The 14,177-nt window shown below is 40.5% G+C and overlaps 1 protein-coding gene across 4 annotated transcripts in view; it reads left to right on the forward strand.

The window, feature by feature from the left end:
* SGPL1 (sphingosine-1-phosphate lyase 1) overlaps positions 1–14,177 on the forward strand; it is a 56,357-nt gene that overhangs the window by 14,800 nt on the left and 27,380 nt on the right. For 3 of the 4 annotated variants that reach the window (XM_072823476.1, XM_072823475.1, XM_072823474.1), the window contains one exon: positions 10,859–11,024. In XM_072823476.1, the coding sequence (XP_072679577.1) occupies positions 10,859–11,024 (166 nt within the window). Of the gene's footprint in view, positions 1–10,610; positions 10,733–10,858; positions 11,025–14,177 lie in introns of all 4 variants that reach the window. The other variant, XM_072823473.1, reaches the window with a different exon arrangement.

Below are 14,177 nucleotides of genomic sequence, written 5' to 3' on the forward strand. Positions count from 1 at the left end.
GCGTGATGTTTTGAAGGTTCATCCTTATTGTAACTTGGATCAGAATTTCATTTTTTGTTATAGTCATAAGGCTCTTCCTGGAGAATTTTAAGTAATGGGTAATAGTTCTCATCTATAGGCAACATACAGGGCTTGGGTTTGCTCTACATATAATAGGATACTTTGTCATATTACAGCTACATTATTATTCATTTTAAAGAGGGGGTATTGGGGCGCCTGGGTGGCTCAGTGGTTGAGCATCTGCCCTTGGCTCAGGGCGTGATCTCGGGGTTCTGGGATCGAGTCCCGCATCAAGCTCTCTGCAAGGAGCCTGCTTCTCCCTCTGCCTGTGTCTCTGCCTTCTCTCTGTCTCTCATAAGTAAATAAATAAAAATCTTAAAAAAAATAAAGAGGGTGACATTAACCTGGGGAATATGGGCCCCAATGACTGGCCTTCAGGATGTCCTGAACCCTTTGTAATTATTTGCACATTTCATGTTCCCATTTTTTGGTGGGGGAGTTTGGGGACCTAGAGATTTTAGCTTTTGTTAAAAGATGATTTTCAAAAAAAGGTAAAATCATGATGCTGATACAAATATAAAATGAACATGTGAAAATTTTTATCTTGCTTATAATGAGGAAACCAGGCAGATGTTATAACAGGTCAAAGGAAAAATGCAAAGAACAGACACATTTATAGATCAGGGATATTAAAATGAATATGGAAACAGTACCCAAACTGGTTTCTTCCCTCGTGGAGAGGGAAGTCACTTGAACCTTTATCAGACTTGGCAGATTTTACATGTTTATAGGTGAAGAATAGTTTGAATTGCTGTAATTATTTAGAACTTCCAGGGTTGTAAAATTACTTCCTTAGAATCAGGTAACTTAGGGGGAGAGCCTCGATCATGTATAGTTTTCCATTGGAAGAACACATCTTCTGCACTTTCAACAGATTATCAAAAAAGTCAGAAACTTCCAAATGTTAATGTTAAATTTAGAGTCTTACTTCAGTTTTAAAAAGTAGCTCTCTTGTAACTAGATTTTGAAGGTAGATTTTCCAGAGGGTGTTTCTATCAGTTGAGGGCCAGTCAGAGGCCCAGGGATAGGTCTCTGGTTTGTGCTTTTGAATAAGATTACATGTTAGAAATCTCCAGGGAAGTAGCCTTTGCAGCTTAATTTAGGTTACACTTCCCAGCATATACTCAGTGTTTCTTATCTCTGATAGCAGCATGACTGTTGAAATAGATATTTCTATAAATATAATTTGGAAAGTCTAGATGACAAAGGTAGAAATACTATTAGGAAGGAGAAAAACCCATATGACTTCTTCCCCAGCTGCGGTATGCTCAGGGAAGCCAAGACTTCTCCTTTCTGTGTGAAGCCTATGGGATTATTTCTGCTGGTCCTTGCTTATAATCTAAGGAGTTCCCATTAACCGCCCATAGGATAGTGAACTCCTTTTGTACTTTGAAAGGTAACTTCTGTATATGCGCACATTTAGCTACTTACCATAAGAGGCTCTGGGAGTGCAAGGCATCAAGTTTGAATAGACCTTTCCCCCCACATCTTCCCTCCCTGCCCCTGGGTGACCATGTATTTAGCAAGGAAACCTGTAATTGCTCTTATCTCAGCATCCCTCAGCCTGTTCCTCTGCTTACTGAGCTTGGTTTCCTGCATGTCAGCATTCTCTCCTAGCTGAAACTCCCTTTCTCTCCAAGAAAGATGCCTTTCTTGATGCATTACAGGAGAAGGGCTCCAAGTCTTCAGTGACAGAATCAGCATCAGTTTTCACTTGATGCCTTGCCCTGCCCACAAGTAAATAAACACAGAATTTACAGACCCATTTGGCAACGTTTAGGGCTGTCAGTGTTTATGAGCTCAGAAGCTTTGATTTTTTTCCAAGAGTACACTTCTAATAACTTGAGAATATTGAACGTCTGTCCCCTTTCTGAGGCCAAGATTGTGTCTCAGTGATGGGCAGGTGCTTTGCCTGAAGGCTCTGGTGCTAAGCATAGAGCAATCAGACTTTTTAAGTGTTTGTGGAGTAGTACTGAGTGTGTACCTCACTCGAGACGTGGCTAGAAGGGGAAACGTGGCTAGAAGGGGAAACGTGGACTGTTAAGCTCATTAAGATGAACTTGATTCACATAGTGGAATTTTGGAGGAGGTACGTGGTTTGCTCTTTACCATCTAAGAAATGATGATTCAGGCCCTTTGAACATTTCTGTAATGCAGTCAGATGGCTGTTTGGTTTTGTTGCTCAGTTCTTAACTTCTTTAATGACCCAAGGGAGTTTTTCCTTTGGGCTTGTGATCTGGTTTTGCTGATAAACTTTAATGCCTTTTAAGGCTCTAAAAACAATAGTGTTTTCTTACCTGTTTACTTTGCACTTTGAAGTTCTCTGGAATGTGATATGAAAGAGAACCAGATTTAATTTGCTTTGTTTTTTTGTGTTTTTAGGGCAGAAGTGAAGTAAGAAGGACTATATTAACTCTTTGGGGTCTTCTGTATTTTTAACTCCACTCCTTAACCTGAGTCCTAGGCTTTAGATACCATCTGATCTTAAGACATTAAGGCAGTGGGTGAACTTGGGCGGGTTTTCTTTTCCTCACTAGCCCATTCCTGCTTTTAAGCTCGGATTTCTGGCTCTCCTGGAAAAACTGTTGCGTGGTAACATGTGTAGTTGTATTAGATGTCAAGTGAAAGGAAGAGGAAAACAAATCCCCTTTTCTCTGCAGCATTGGAGGGTGGGAGATTTTGATTTTCATAGTATTTGGCTTAGGAATAAATACTAGCCAGGAGCAGTGAGTTGGTCTTGTGGACTGACGTGGCTGGGCCCTCACTAACACTTTTCAGAATGTTTGGGAATGCCTTTACCACTCATCTAAAAGACGGATAGCCTCTGAGTTTGGTGATTGAATCTCAGCAATATGTTAAGTCAATTATTGGGTGATTCCTCTAAAAAAGAAGTGGATGGGGAAGCTGCGTGATCTTTGGACCTCAGTGTGTTCATCTGTGAGGGATGGAGAGTGGTCATGTACTGGTCTTTAACCTCCCTGTTGGCTCTGGCGACCGATGACATGATGTATCTTGTGAGTTCATCTAAACGGTGCCTGTGTGTGCAGTCTGGTTCCAAATACCAGCCCTTGTCCTCTGCGAGTTTGAGCCACTGCCACCAGGAGAGATGTGGGAGAGGCAAGGTGGACTCTTCCCGAGGATCCTACAAAGCAGTCCTAAGTGTATGCAGTATTATAATTATTTCACTGTAGTTGAATAAATAAATGTTGTGTTCCTGCCATGTTGAAGGTGGTGTAGGAGATTGAAAAATTAGCCTTTGCTGTTGTTTGCATTCTTCTCAGCACTTGGTACCAGAAGAGAGATCAGGTATGGAACAATTATTTGGTTATTCTTCCCCAACCTGGGTTGAGTGCTTTGCCTCTGGAACGCATTAACTCACAGAGCTGCAGTTGGCTAATGCAGTTTGGCCCTGGTTGACTCTTGAGAAATAACCTGCAGTGAGGCATACTGGATATTTGGCATAGTAGAAATGCAAAGAAGTCATTGTGCTGTGATAGGGAGGTGAACCTTTTGTAGAAAAGTAACTTTCCCAGAATCCCAGTTTCACAGTGGATCTGTAGTGATATTGTTAGGAATCAGTGTTCTGAATCTTTCCTCCTGTGAGTGACAGGCTTACACTTGAACCCAGGTCTGTGTTGTGGCCAGCAGTCCTCTCGGATGAGCAAGCATTTTGAGAGGCCCAAGTTATTGTTACTGGAGCCGAAGAGAACTAGGGAAGCTAGTCCATGGGCACTTTAGTTTTGCCCAGAAAACCTTAGTAGACTTTGTGCTGGGTAATAATCAACTGAGCAAAATTGCTACATTTTCTTTGGCAAGGAATCCATGTCTCTGTTCAGAAATTATTAGTATAGTCAATCATTCTGACAGTGGGAATGTTTTTCTTTGATCTTTAGCCTGATTTTCTTTGATGTGGGAGGATCAGGAAAGAGGACGTACATTGGAGTAACTTGCTGGTTCCTCTGCTTGGCCTCACAGCATTTTGGTTTCTTTGAGTGTACTCTTCTTTGAGTTCATATTCCTCTGGTTAATGTTTAGATGTATATAATGTGGAACCCAGAGAGATGTTCTCAGACATCTTAGAATTCAACTCTGAGTGTGAAGTCCTATGTTGTCCTGACTTTGCTATAGAGCAAAACTAATCTTTCTTGATTCCACTCTTTACGATATACGAAGTGAAACCATTCTATTTTTTTTTTAAAGGTTTTACTTATTTATTAGAGTGTGAGAGAGCACAAGCAGGGGGAGGGGCAGAGGGAGAAGCAGAGTCCCCGCTGAGCAGGGAGCCTGATGCAGGGCACCATCCCAGGACCCTGAGATCATGACCTGAGCTGAAGGCAAATGCTTAACCTCCTGAGCCATCCAGGTGCCCCATGGAACTGTTCATTCTTCACCTGAGAACCTTGTGAGGTTATGAAGCACACAGAAAATAACATGAAAGCTAGTGAAGATTTTAAGTTATATAAATATCACTGTGTATTCTCTACAGATGAGTTAATGCTTTTCAGTGCTTCGCCCTTTCCTGTGCGTGTTTGTCATGGCACCTTTGGCCTTTTTTTCTTCGTTCTGTTCTCTCTGTGATCAGGTGGTCACTTAATCTTTGAGTTTTGAAGGGAAGAGAAAGTTTTAAGTGAAATAAATTGGTGATCTCTGATTCCTATAAAATAGCACCATGTGTATAGTAGGTTGGTCAGGAAATAATCTTGGCCTCACAAAAATGTTAAGAGAATAAATCATAAGTGTAAAAAGCACAGGTTGTGTGAAGTACAAAATACCTCCATATTAATACCGTTCATTGCATTACACAACTGCATTCTAAATTTAAAGAAGCCAGGAGTAGGATCACAGTAAGGCACCACTTTATTTTATTTTATTTTATTTTATTTTATTTTATTTTATTTTATTTTATTTTATTTTATTTTATTTATTTTATTTTATTTTATTTTTTTATTTTATTTTATTTTATTTTATTTTATTTTATTTATTTATTTTTTTAAGGCACCACTTTAAACCTGAAGGTGGTGATCCATTTAGAGGGATGCAGAATCAGTTTAGTGTTTCAAACATTTTAAAAAAGAGGAAATAGGGGATCCCTGGGTGGCTCAGTGGTTTGGCGACTGCCTTTGGCCCGGGGCGTGATCCTCAAGTCTCGGGATCGAGTCCCGCGTCGGGCTTCCTGCATGGAGCCTGCTTTTCCCTCTGCCTGTGTCTCTGCCTCTCTCTGTGTGTGTCTCTCATGAATAAATGAATAAAAATCTTAAAAAAAAAAAGAGGAAATAGAAAAAAATGTAAATGCATTACAAGTGATCAGGTGTTAGTTTTTATTTTGGAAACCTTTGTTTTGGTTTCATATCTTTCTGTTACTGTGTGTACTAGAGGTCTAGTTAACCTCATGGTCTAAAAAGTTAACATGCAGGAATGCCTGAGTGGCTCAGTTGGTTAAGTGTCTGACTCTTGATTTTGGTTCAAGTCATGATCTCAGGGTTGTGAGATGAAGCCCCTGTCAGGCTCTACACTGGGTATGGAGCCTGCTTGGGATTTTCTCTCTCCCTCTCCCTCTGTGCCTTCCCAACTCCTCTAACCTCTCTAAAAAAATTTTTTTAAATACATGAAAAAATAAAAAGTAAGATGCCCAAATTTACAAAATTTGTAGACCTCTGTTATTGTGTTACTTTATTTTTTTTCTTAAAGATTTTCTTTTTATTTATTTGACAGAGAGAACACAGTCAGGGGAATGGCAGAGCGAGAGGGAGAAGCAGACTCCCCACCGAGCAGGGACCCCCCAATGTGAGGCTCAATCCCAGGACCCTGGGTTCATGACCTGAGCCAAAGACAGATGCTTAACGGACTGAGCCACCCAGGCACCCCTATTGCGTTACTTTTTTGAAAGTGTCTTGGTCCCTTGAAGTGATTCAGGAGTTGAAAGAGTTCAATGTGATTGGAACTAGGAGGGCCATTAAATTCCCATAAATCCCAGCAGCTGCCTTTTGTATGATAATGATTAGGATTATTGAGTACTATTTTGATGTCTTGTAGGTGTCAGCTAAACCCTAATCATTAGATGGGGAATGGAATAAGTAAGAAGAGAAAGGCCAGTTAGTTTACTCATCTTTATTTGACATAAGCTCCTTAAAGCACTTAATATTTTGAATCTTCATCCTACTGAGGTTTATCTTTTCCATTTTAATACTGTACTTTAAAAAGAAGTAATGAAACTGGATATCCTTTGTCATCATTTTATATACATTTAGTGGGCAAAATGTTTTGTTTTGGTTTTCCTCCAGAGGAATACATTTTCAGTCTGGTAATAAACCCTAGAAGAAGGACTGCTGCTTTACTTGTGGAAATTTTACCAAAACTGTTAAGGGTTGGAGATAGACACCCACACACACCCGCAGATACACATTTTACACAGACACAGTTTATTTGTTCTGTGACAGTTATTCTGTGTCCCTTCTTCTAGATGCACAGATGCAGTCTAGAAGAGTGGATGTACAGGTGGGGGAAATATTTGTCTGGAGGGGCACAACAAGCTAGTGGCCTTCATAGACGACTGTTCATGGTTCTTCTATTTCCTGAGACATTATGTAGATTAAATTGAAATAAATAAAAGCCTAAGTATTGTAACTATTAATACATATGCAGGTATATATAGACCAAAAAATGTATTTCTGTAAGTAAGAAAACATGGTGGGAAATAGCAATTATAATTATATTACGTTCTTGTGCTGTTTCTGTCTAGATGTGTTTATATCGGTAGTCATACAGTTTGTTAAAGTTTGTTCTGATCTGTACATGTATCCAGGACAGATTCTGCCAAGAACATAAATTGTGAGAAGGAAACTCAGGATGACACCGAATGGTGATGTGTTAAGTGTTCCTCTAACTGTGGACACTTAGAATGAAGAATGGAAAAAACATGGAACCCTGGGTCTTGGCTGGGCTTAGGAGCACTGTCTCACCGTGGGCCTTTGTTTGTGAAGTGAGAATATGGACTTGATCTCTAGGGTTCCCTTCAGCATTGGGATCGTATGCTTCTCTGGGGTTGCAGTGTTGCGTCAGGCTCCAGCCTGGGGCTCGTGCCCTGTGCAAGGCCCCAAGGAGCTGCCTCCTTCTTTTTTCCAAGGAGACAATGTGGATTAGCCCACAGAGCCCTATAAAGCAGTGAGTGTTAGTGCCGTGAGGTGCTTATTCATTGGGGACAGAGCCTAGGTTGTTTGTAGTAACCAGAAGGGCCTTGGGCTGAGGCCAGGACATGTAATTTCTGTGACCAGTTAGTTGTCTATTCAAACAGTTTGCTAGGACCTATCCAAGGACAACGTCATTCTGTCTTTGGAGAAGGAGAATATAGGCATAGATCTCTTCCTAAGGAGATACATTTAAGGGCTTGGAATTTAAGGACTCCCATTATCATCTTAGAGCAATTACCAAGAAAATATGTTCTTGCTGAATGTAATTTTATAAATGTTAGCAAGAAATGCCTTCATGTCATAATAGGCTGTGTAAAAATTGACATAGTTTGCATTTAGCTGATTCTTTGCTCTCTCCTGGATGCTAATTATATTACTTTTTATCCCGTGTACGAAAGGTTGATAATATTTACAGACATCTTTTGAACTAGGTAACCTTTATTTTCTGGGTGAATTAGGAACTAGTATCACCAGAGGCAAAGCTAATCTGCATGATTATTTCTTCTGTCATCCCATTCATATGCGCTATTTATTTATTTATTATTTTTTAAAGCAGGCTTCATTCCCAGCGTGGGGCTCGAACTCACTACCCTGAGATCAAGAGTCACATGCTCTGCTGACTGAGCCAGCCAGGCACCCTATATACACAATTTAACCATTTGGTTTGATCATAGTCTTAACACTACAAGATTTTTTTATAATGATGGCAATCATGATGTAACATGTCTGATGATGGGTAGACTCCTCTGGTCTTCCCTGGGTTCTGACCAGCACTGTCACTCCCATGCAGGATTGAGGTTGTTGGTAGCAACAGTGGGCTCTGGGGAATGGCCAAGAACCTTGAGGGGTGGCAATAAGCTGTGTTTCCATGGATAGCCCTCTAGGGAACCCAGTACTTGCCTGATGTTAATGACCTTATACTGCAGCCTAATTGCTAAAGTTAGAAAAGTGTTTTCAGTAGACATTTGTTCAGTACCTGTCCTCCTAAGCTTTCACGCTCCTGCTGGAACACCGCAGGTAGATATCTAACAGCAGCATAACTCAAACCAGTATCATCTATATCTCAAAATCTCCTTTACCTTCTTCAGCTTCCCTTTCTCTTCTAGTCTACCGTGGTTAGTGGTGACACCACTCACCCACTCTCTCAAATTTGAACTTGAACATTTGGAATTACCTATCCTCTTCCTACTCTATGCTTCCTGTATCTGAAGTTAGCAAACCCCGTTTGTGCTGCTTCCAAAAAGGGTTTTTAATCTGTACTGCTTTTCAGTCCCCATGTCATCCTGCCAAGCCTAGTTTGTTTCTCCTCTGGACTGTTTCAGCAGTCCTCTTAACTGAAATTTATGTTTCTGACCTCTGTCTTCCTTCCCTTTATCTCCCATGTAGTTATCTTAAAAAAAAAAAAAAAAAAAAAGTACTCTCCTGATTAACAACTCATGCCTTTTGTTTGCTGCTGTTGTTTTTGCCTTTTCTTTTTCTTTCTTTCTTTCTTTTTTCTTTTCTTTTTTTTTTACACTCAACATTATGTTCTAGAAATTTGTCTATGTAGTTCATTTAGATTTATTTATTTATTTATATTTTTAAATGCTACGTAGTATGAATACATAAAGTGGGTGTATTATAGACTAATAATTTCTCCATGAGTGGGCATTTATGATATTTATATTTCACTGTTACAAAGAATACTGAAGTGAATGTCCTTGATCCTGTACACATTGAAGCATGTAGATACCAAAAAGTGGAATATGTGGGTCCAAATGAATGTACATTTAAAAAATGTAATAGACACTGACAAATTGCTTTACAAAAAGTGCCTATCAATTTATATTCCCACTCTCCATGTTTTTTTTAAGACCATTTTTAATCTGGACCTAGTGTATTTCTGCCAGCCTCCGTTCTTTGACTTGTGTTCACACCTGTGCTTGGTCACGCTTGTACTGCTGGCCACGGTTCAAATGTTCATGGAGTGCTCTCTGTGTGCTGGGGATCTAGCACTGATGACACGGAGAGGTCCCCGTTGTCATCGCTGCTCTTACTACACAGAACATTTTTGCCATTTCTAGACTTTCTTATGCATTTGCAGCTACTTTTCTCTCTTCCTGGTATGACTTTTTTTTTTCATTTAACTTCTGCCAAGAGAATTTTCTTCAATAGTTCCTTTACCCTTTTAACTGTATCTTCCCTTTCTTCTGTCAGGTTAGAATTAAACAGGCCTCCCTTAGTGGTCTGTCAGCATTTTACTTAAATCCTTTTTTTTAAAGACTTTGAGAGAGAGAGAGAGCATGAGCAGGGGCTGGGGGTGGGGGTGGAGGACAGAGGGAGAGGGATAAAGTAGGCTCCCCACAGAGCAGGGAACCTGATGTGGGACTTGATCCCAGGACCCTAAGGTAATGACCTGAGCCAAAGGCAGACACTTAACTGAGCCACCCAAGTGTACACATAGGCACACACACATACACACACACTCCTGCCCCTTTCCTATAAGATTGTAAGCTCAGTGAAGGCAAAAACTTGTGATGTTTATTGTAAGGCTCCCCCAGGCTAATGCCTTAACCACTGGTGACGCTTAGTAAACATTGAAGAAGTGAGTGAAGAACAGACTACCATCAGATGAACTTGTTTTGTACTGGACACTGTGGGGGCTTGAAATGATGACTAAGGTCTGATCAGTGTTCAAGGACTCAACCACGTAGTGCGGAAGATAAAAACAGATGAGTAGGCTGACTGGTGATAGGCTCTGTGTGGTGGCACAAGGAGATACTTCAGGCGAGTTTAATGGGAGAGATGAATTCTCATGAGTGGGGTAGTCGGGTAGATTTTCCGATGAGAGGACTTTTTTCTTCCTTGTGCCAGATATTGTGTGATACAGAGAGATAAGATATAATCTGTGGCTCTCAGAGTTTTTTAGTCAAGTTGGGCACGAGAACGGAGATTGGCAGACTGGTGCATGGTCCAAATCTGGCCTGCTGCCTGTTTTGGTACAGCCCATCGGCTAAGAATGATATTTTACGTTTTTAAAATTATTTTTATAAAAAAGAATATTTTGTGATGTATGAAATTATATGCAGTTCAAATTTTAGCATCTGTGATTCACTTTGGCTGTAGTCATTGGTTTCCCGTTGTCTGTGGCAGCGTTTGTGCCCTAGCAGCAGAGTTGAGTAGTTGTAACAGAGACTAGCTGGCCTGTAATACCTGGACTGTTTCCTCTCTGGCCTTCTACAGAAACAATCTGCTGACCCCTGAGTTAGAGGATGGGAAGGATTCAAATAAAGTAGAGAAGGAGAGCGGGGTGATGAGTACTGTATACTCATGGTGAAGCTTCAGGGCTGAAATGATGAACCAACTGAACCTTTTATTTTATAGACTTGTCAGAAGATCAAAAACCTTGTCAAAGTCCACCTGACTCGCAAGGGGCAGTGCACACCAGGGTGACTGGAACAGAAGCTTTGAGGACTGTAGAGGATGATAAGATTATTGCTGCTGAGGTGGGGCCAGATCATGAATGGCCTTGCCCTTGAAAAATTAGAGCTGAGGAACAAATGAAGAACAGATTTCTTTCTCTCTGAATATAATGTTTTTCTTTCTTTTTTTCCTCCCTCTTGTATTTCTAGAAGGCTTTTGAGCCCTACTTTGAGATTTTGGAAGTGTATTCTACAAAGGCCAAGAATTATGTAAATGGACATTGCACCAAGTATGAGCCCTGGCAGCTGATTGCCTGGAGTGTCCTCTGCACCCTGCTGATAGTCTGGGTGTACGATTTTGTCTTCCAGCCAGAGAGTAAGTATACTGCCCCCTTTCCTCTGGACAGGTATAGTGGAGTCTCACCAGCTTTAGAACGTATGGCTGATGGATTAGACTAATAACTTCTTGCCTTCTGGTTTGGTTCTGATTTTTAGAATCTATTTAAATGGGAAGTGGAATAGTTGTCTTCTGACTGTAAAATTATAGTAGGACTCTCTACATAAAGTTATAATAACAACTTTAATGTAACTATTATTACTTCTTGATTTTTCTGGATTTCCAGCTTGCATAAAAACTCCTGAGAAATTCATCATTGTAAGGGTCCACTGGTATTTCAGAGTATAGCTTAAAACCTTTCTCATTTTTCATTTCTTGCTTGGAACATAATTGTATCTCCTGGAGTTCCCCAAGCAGGAATTTATTACTTTCATTTTAGGCCATCCTTTTGATACAGATTATGTGAAATTGGAACAGCACTCATGCAGTGACTGTGTGGATATCTGCTGTGTGCCAAGCACTGTGCTGGGCTCTGGGGATATCTACACAAGTCATCTAGGGTTCCTGTCCTCTTGGAATTGTACTTCTGATGTTGGGGGACAGCATTTTGCACATCCTGGGTAGTGACTCGGAGAGCCAAATTGATGTGGGTGGCAGGGGAGGCCACCTCTCATGGAGTGCAGAGGAAGGTGAGAAGTCTCTTGGTGGTGAGTTTATAAATCCTCCATCCTTCCTAAGGTCCTGTCCACCCTTCCTCCCCTGCCAAACCTCCTTGTGAGTTGTGTTCCCCTGCAAGTTGTGCTTCCTAAGTAAAGGAGGACAGTGGGTGTTTTATAACACTGCTCTGCACTCCTTCGCCACCCTTAGTGGAGGGAACTGGAGTTAACTTCCTTGGGATAAAAAACCAGTAACATTGAAGAGAATTGCTTGTCCTGTCTCATTTGTTTAAAATGTCCATGACTGGTTGCTTCCCTGGTAATATCTGTTGGAAGGGGCTCTTTACCTGTATTGTTTCTGTTTTTCTTCTCCCCCCAGGAATGTTAACTTAGGAGCCAGATTCAGTTTTATCTATTTACCCTGCAGATAGGCCCTGAGCTGGTCCAGGAACCGTGCAGTTATGGCACAGTAAACATTGCACTTAATGAAACTGGAAATGAGACCTGATTGCCCTGTGTAAATTTGAGTCTACTGCAGCTGTAAAAATCCTCAGTTCTCCTAGTCCTCATAAGATTTTCCTCATAAACTCTGGTGACTAACCCTTCTGCTGCATCTGCTTCATGGTTTGGAAAGGGACACGACCCATAGCTTTCTGCTCAGGCTTGTCCTTTCCTGGGAAGCCCACCATGTTGTCCTTCCAGGTGAGTCCTCTTACTCCAGAGGACTCTAAGGAATAGTGATAAATAGACTTTTCTTTCTCTTTATTTTTTATTGTGATAAAAATACATGTACATAAAATTGACTGTTTTATCCCTTTTTTCAGTACATTCACATTGCTACACAGCCATCCCTACCATCCATCTCTAGAACTTTGTCAGCATTGCACACTGCAACTCTGTATCCATTGAATGATAACTCTCCATTAGCCCCTCACACCAGTGCTTCTTCTATGTACTTTTTCTTTTAGGGTGGTGCATTTGTAAAAACCCACATGGTTACAGATCTTGAGATTTTTATTTCCTTGCTATGATTAATAATAGCTTTAAGTATCAAGTTCTGTCTTTAATTCTACAGGCCAGGGTGCCTGTGTGCACTTTGCCCACCTGGTAGTAGAAGCACAGCCACCTTAGGCCCTGGTATGTACTTACCTGCTTTTAGTGTTCCAAATAGAATATGCTGGCCTCTGAGTATTCCGTGAGAAAATTACTAGTAGCAGTGTGTGTTATAAGTATGCGCCATGTAAATTGTTGTAAGCCCAACTCCGAGCTATTTAAGACCTTTTTAATAACATTTTTTCTTATTACAAATATAGTATATGTTCATTACAAAAAATTAGGCAATACAGGTAACCCATAAGAACTAAATGAAACTCTTGCTGCCTACAGCCAACCACTATTTACATATATGTATCCTTTTCTATATCTGAAACCAGTCTCAAACCATACAAAGTGTTTTTGAAGGTGAAAATTTTTTGAATATCAGCAATTTCCTACAGCTTAACACACATACACACAACACACTTTTTTTTTTTTCACAACACACTTTTTATTTTGTAACTTCTAACTTGAATTTTAGACACAGATCAAAATGTCTTCCATGTAGAGATTGGAGATAACTTTGATAGCATTGCTGTTTTTTCACTACCTTTCTCAGAGAGAAGTATTATACTTATCACTCAACAATTGAGTTATTTTTAGCAAATTGCCCCAGGAGTCTCAAAGTCTGGGCTAGTGGTAAATTTTGCTGATCTTCAAACTCTGAATACACTTCTACGAGGAGAGGATAATTCTAGAACACAGGATGGACACTGGGGCAGATAAAAACTGGAAGGGGCAGGAAGATGAGGGTGGGAGCATGGGCAGGGGTCAGCAGCTGTCCGCCACGTTATCTCTTCCTTAATTCCAATCTGCGATTATCAGCACATGTCATTACTCCTCAACGTTGATTTCACCTGTGGGACTGTTCATAGTTCATGAACAGAAATCAGCATTATGTGGTGGGAGGAGGTGATACACTCTCCCAGTTTCTAGCTGTGGCACTTTGAGCAACACCCTTAAGCTCTCTTGGCCTGTGTCCTAATAGTAAGATGGGTAGAAGTGTCACCCGCCTTACTTAGTCATAGGGTAATACAAGTATCGAGAGGTATCGTTTGTGCGAAAGGAATTTGTAAACTGTAGAGAGCCATATATTGTCCTCACGCTGCATTTCCTATTTTATTACCTCAAAACACTATCAGTAACATTGTAATTTCTTTTCTTTCTGTACCTCTAGGGACTTTTGACTTTTGAGATCATCTTTTTAGTTCATGACCACATGATCTTTTCATTTCTAATTTCTCTATCTCTGATGTTGGATTTTCTTCTTTTTCCCTGTCTTGTTTAATCTCGCAGCTTGTACACTGTCCATTCTATCCTCCTCCACCTAGCCACATTATTGTACTTCTGAATAAGTGACTCCATTTACTGAGTTTTCAACCTCTTTCTGCCTCATTAGTTAATTACTTCATCTCTTATGAAGTTGTTCTGAATCTTTACA

The sequence above is a fragment of the Canis lupus genome, chromosome 4, assembly GCF_048164855.1.
Source record: "Canis lupus baileyi chromosome 4, mCanLup2.hap1, whole genome shotgun sequence".
Taxonomy (NCBI): domain Eukaryota; kingdom Metazoa; phylum Chordata; class Mammalia; order Carnivora; family Canidae; genus Canis; species Canis lupus.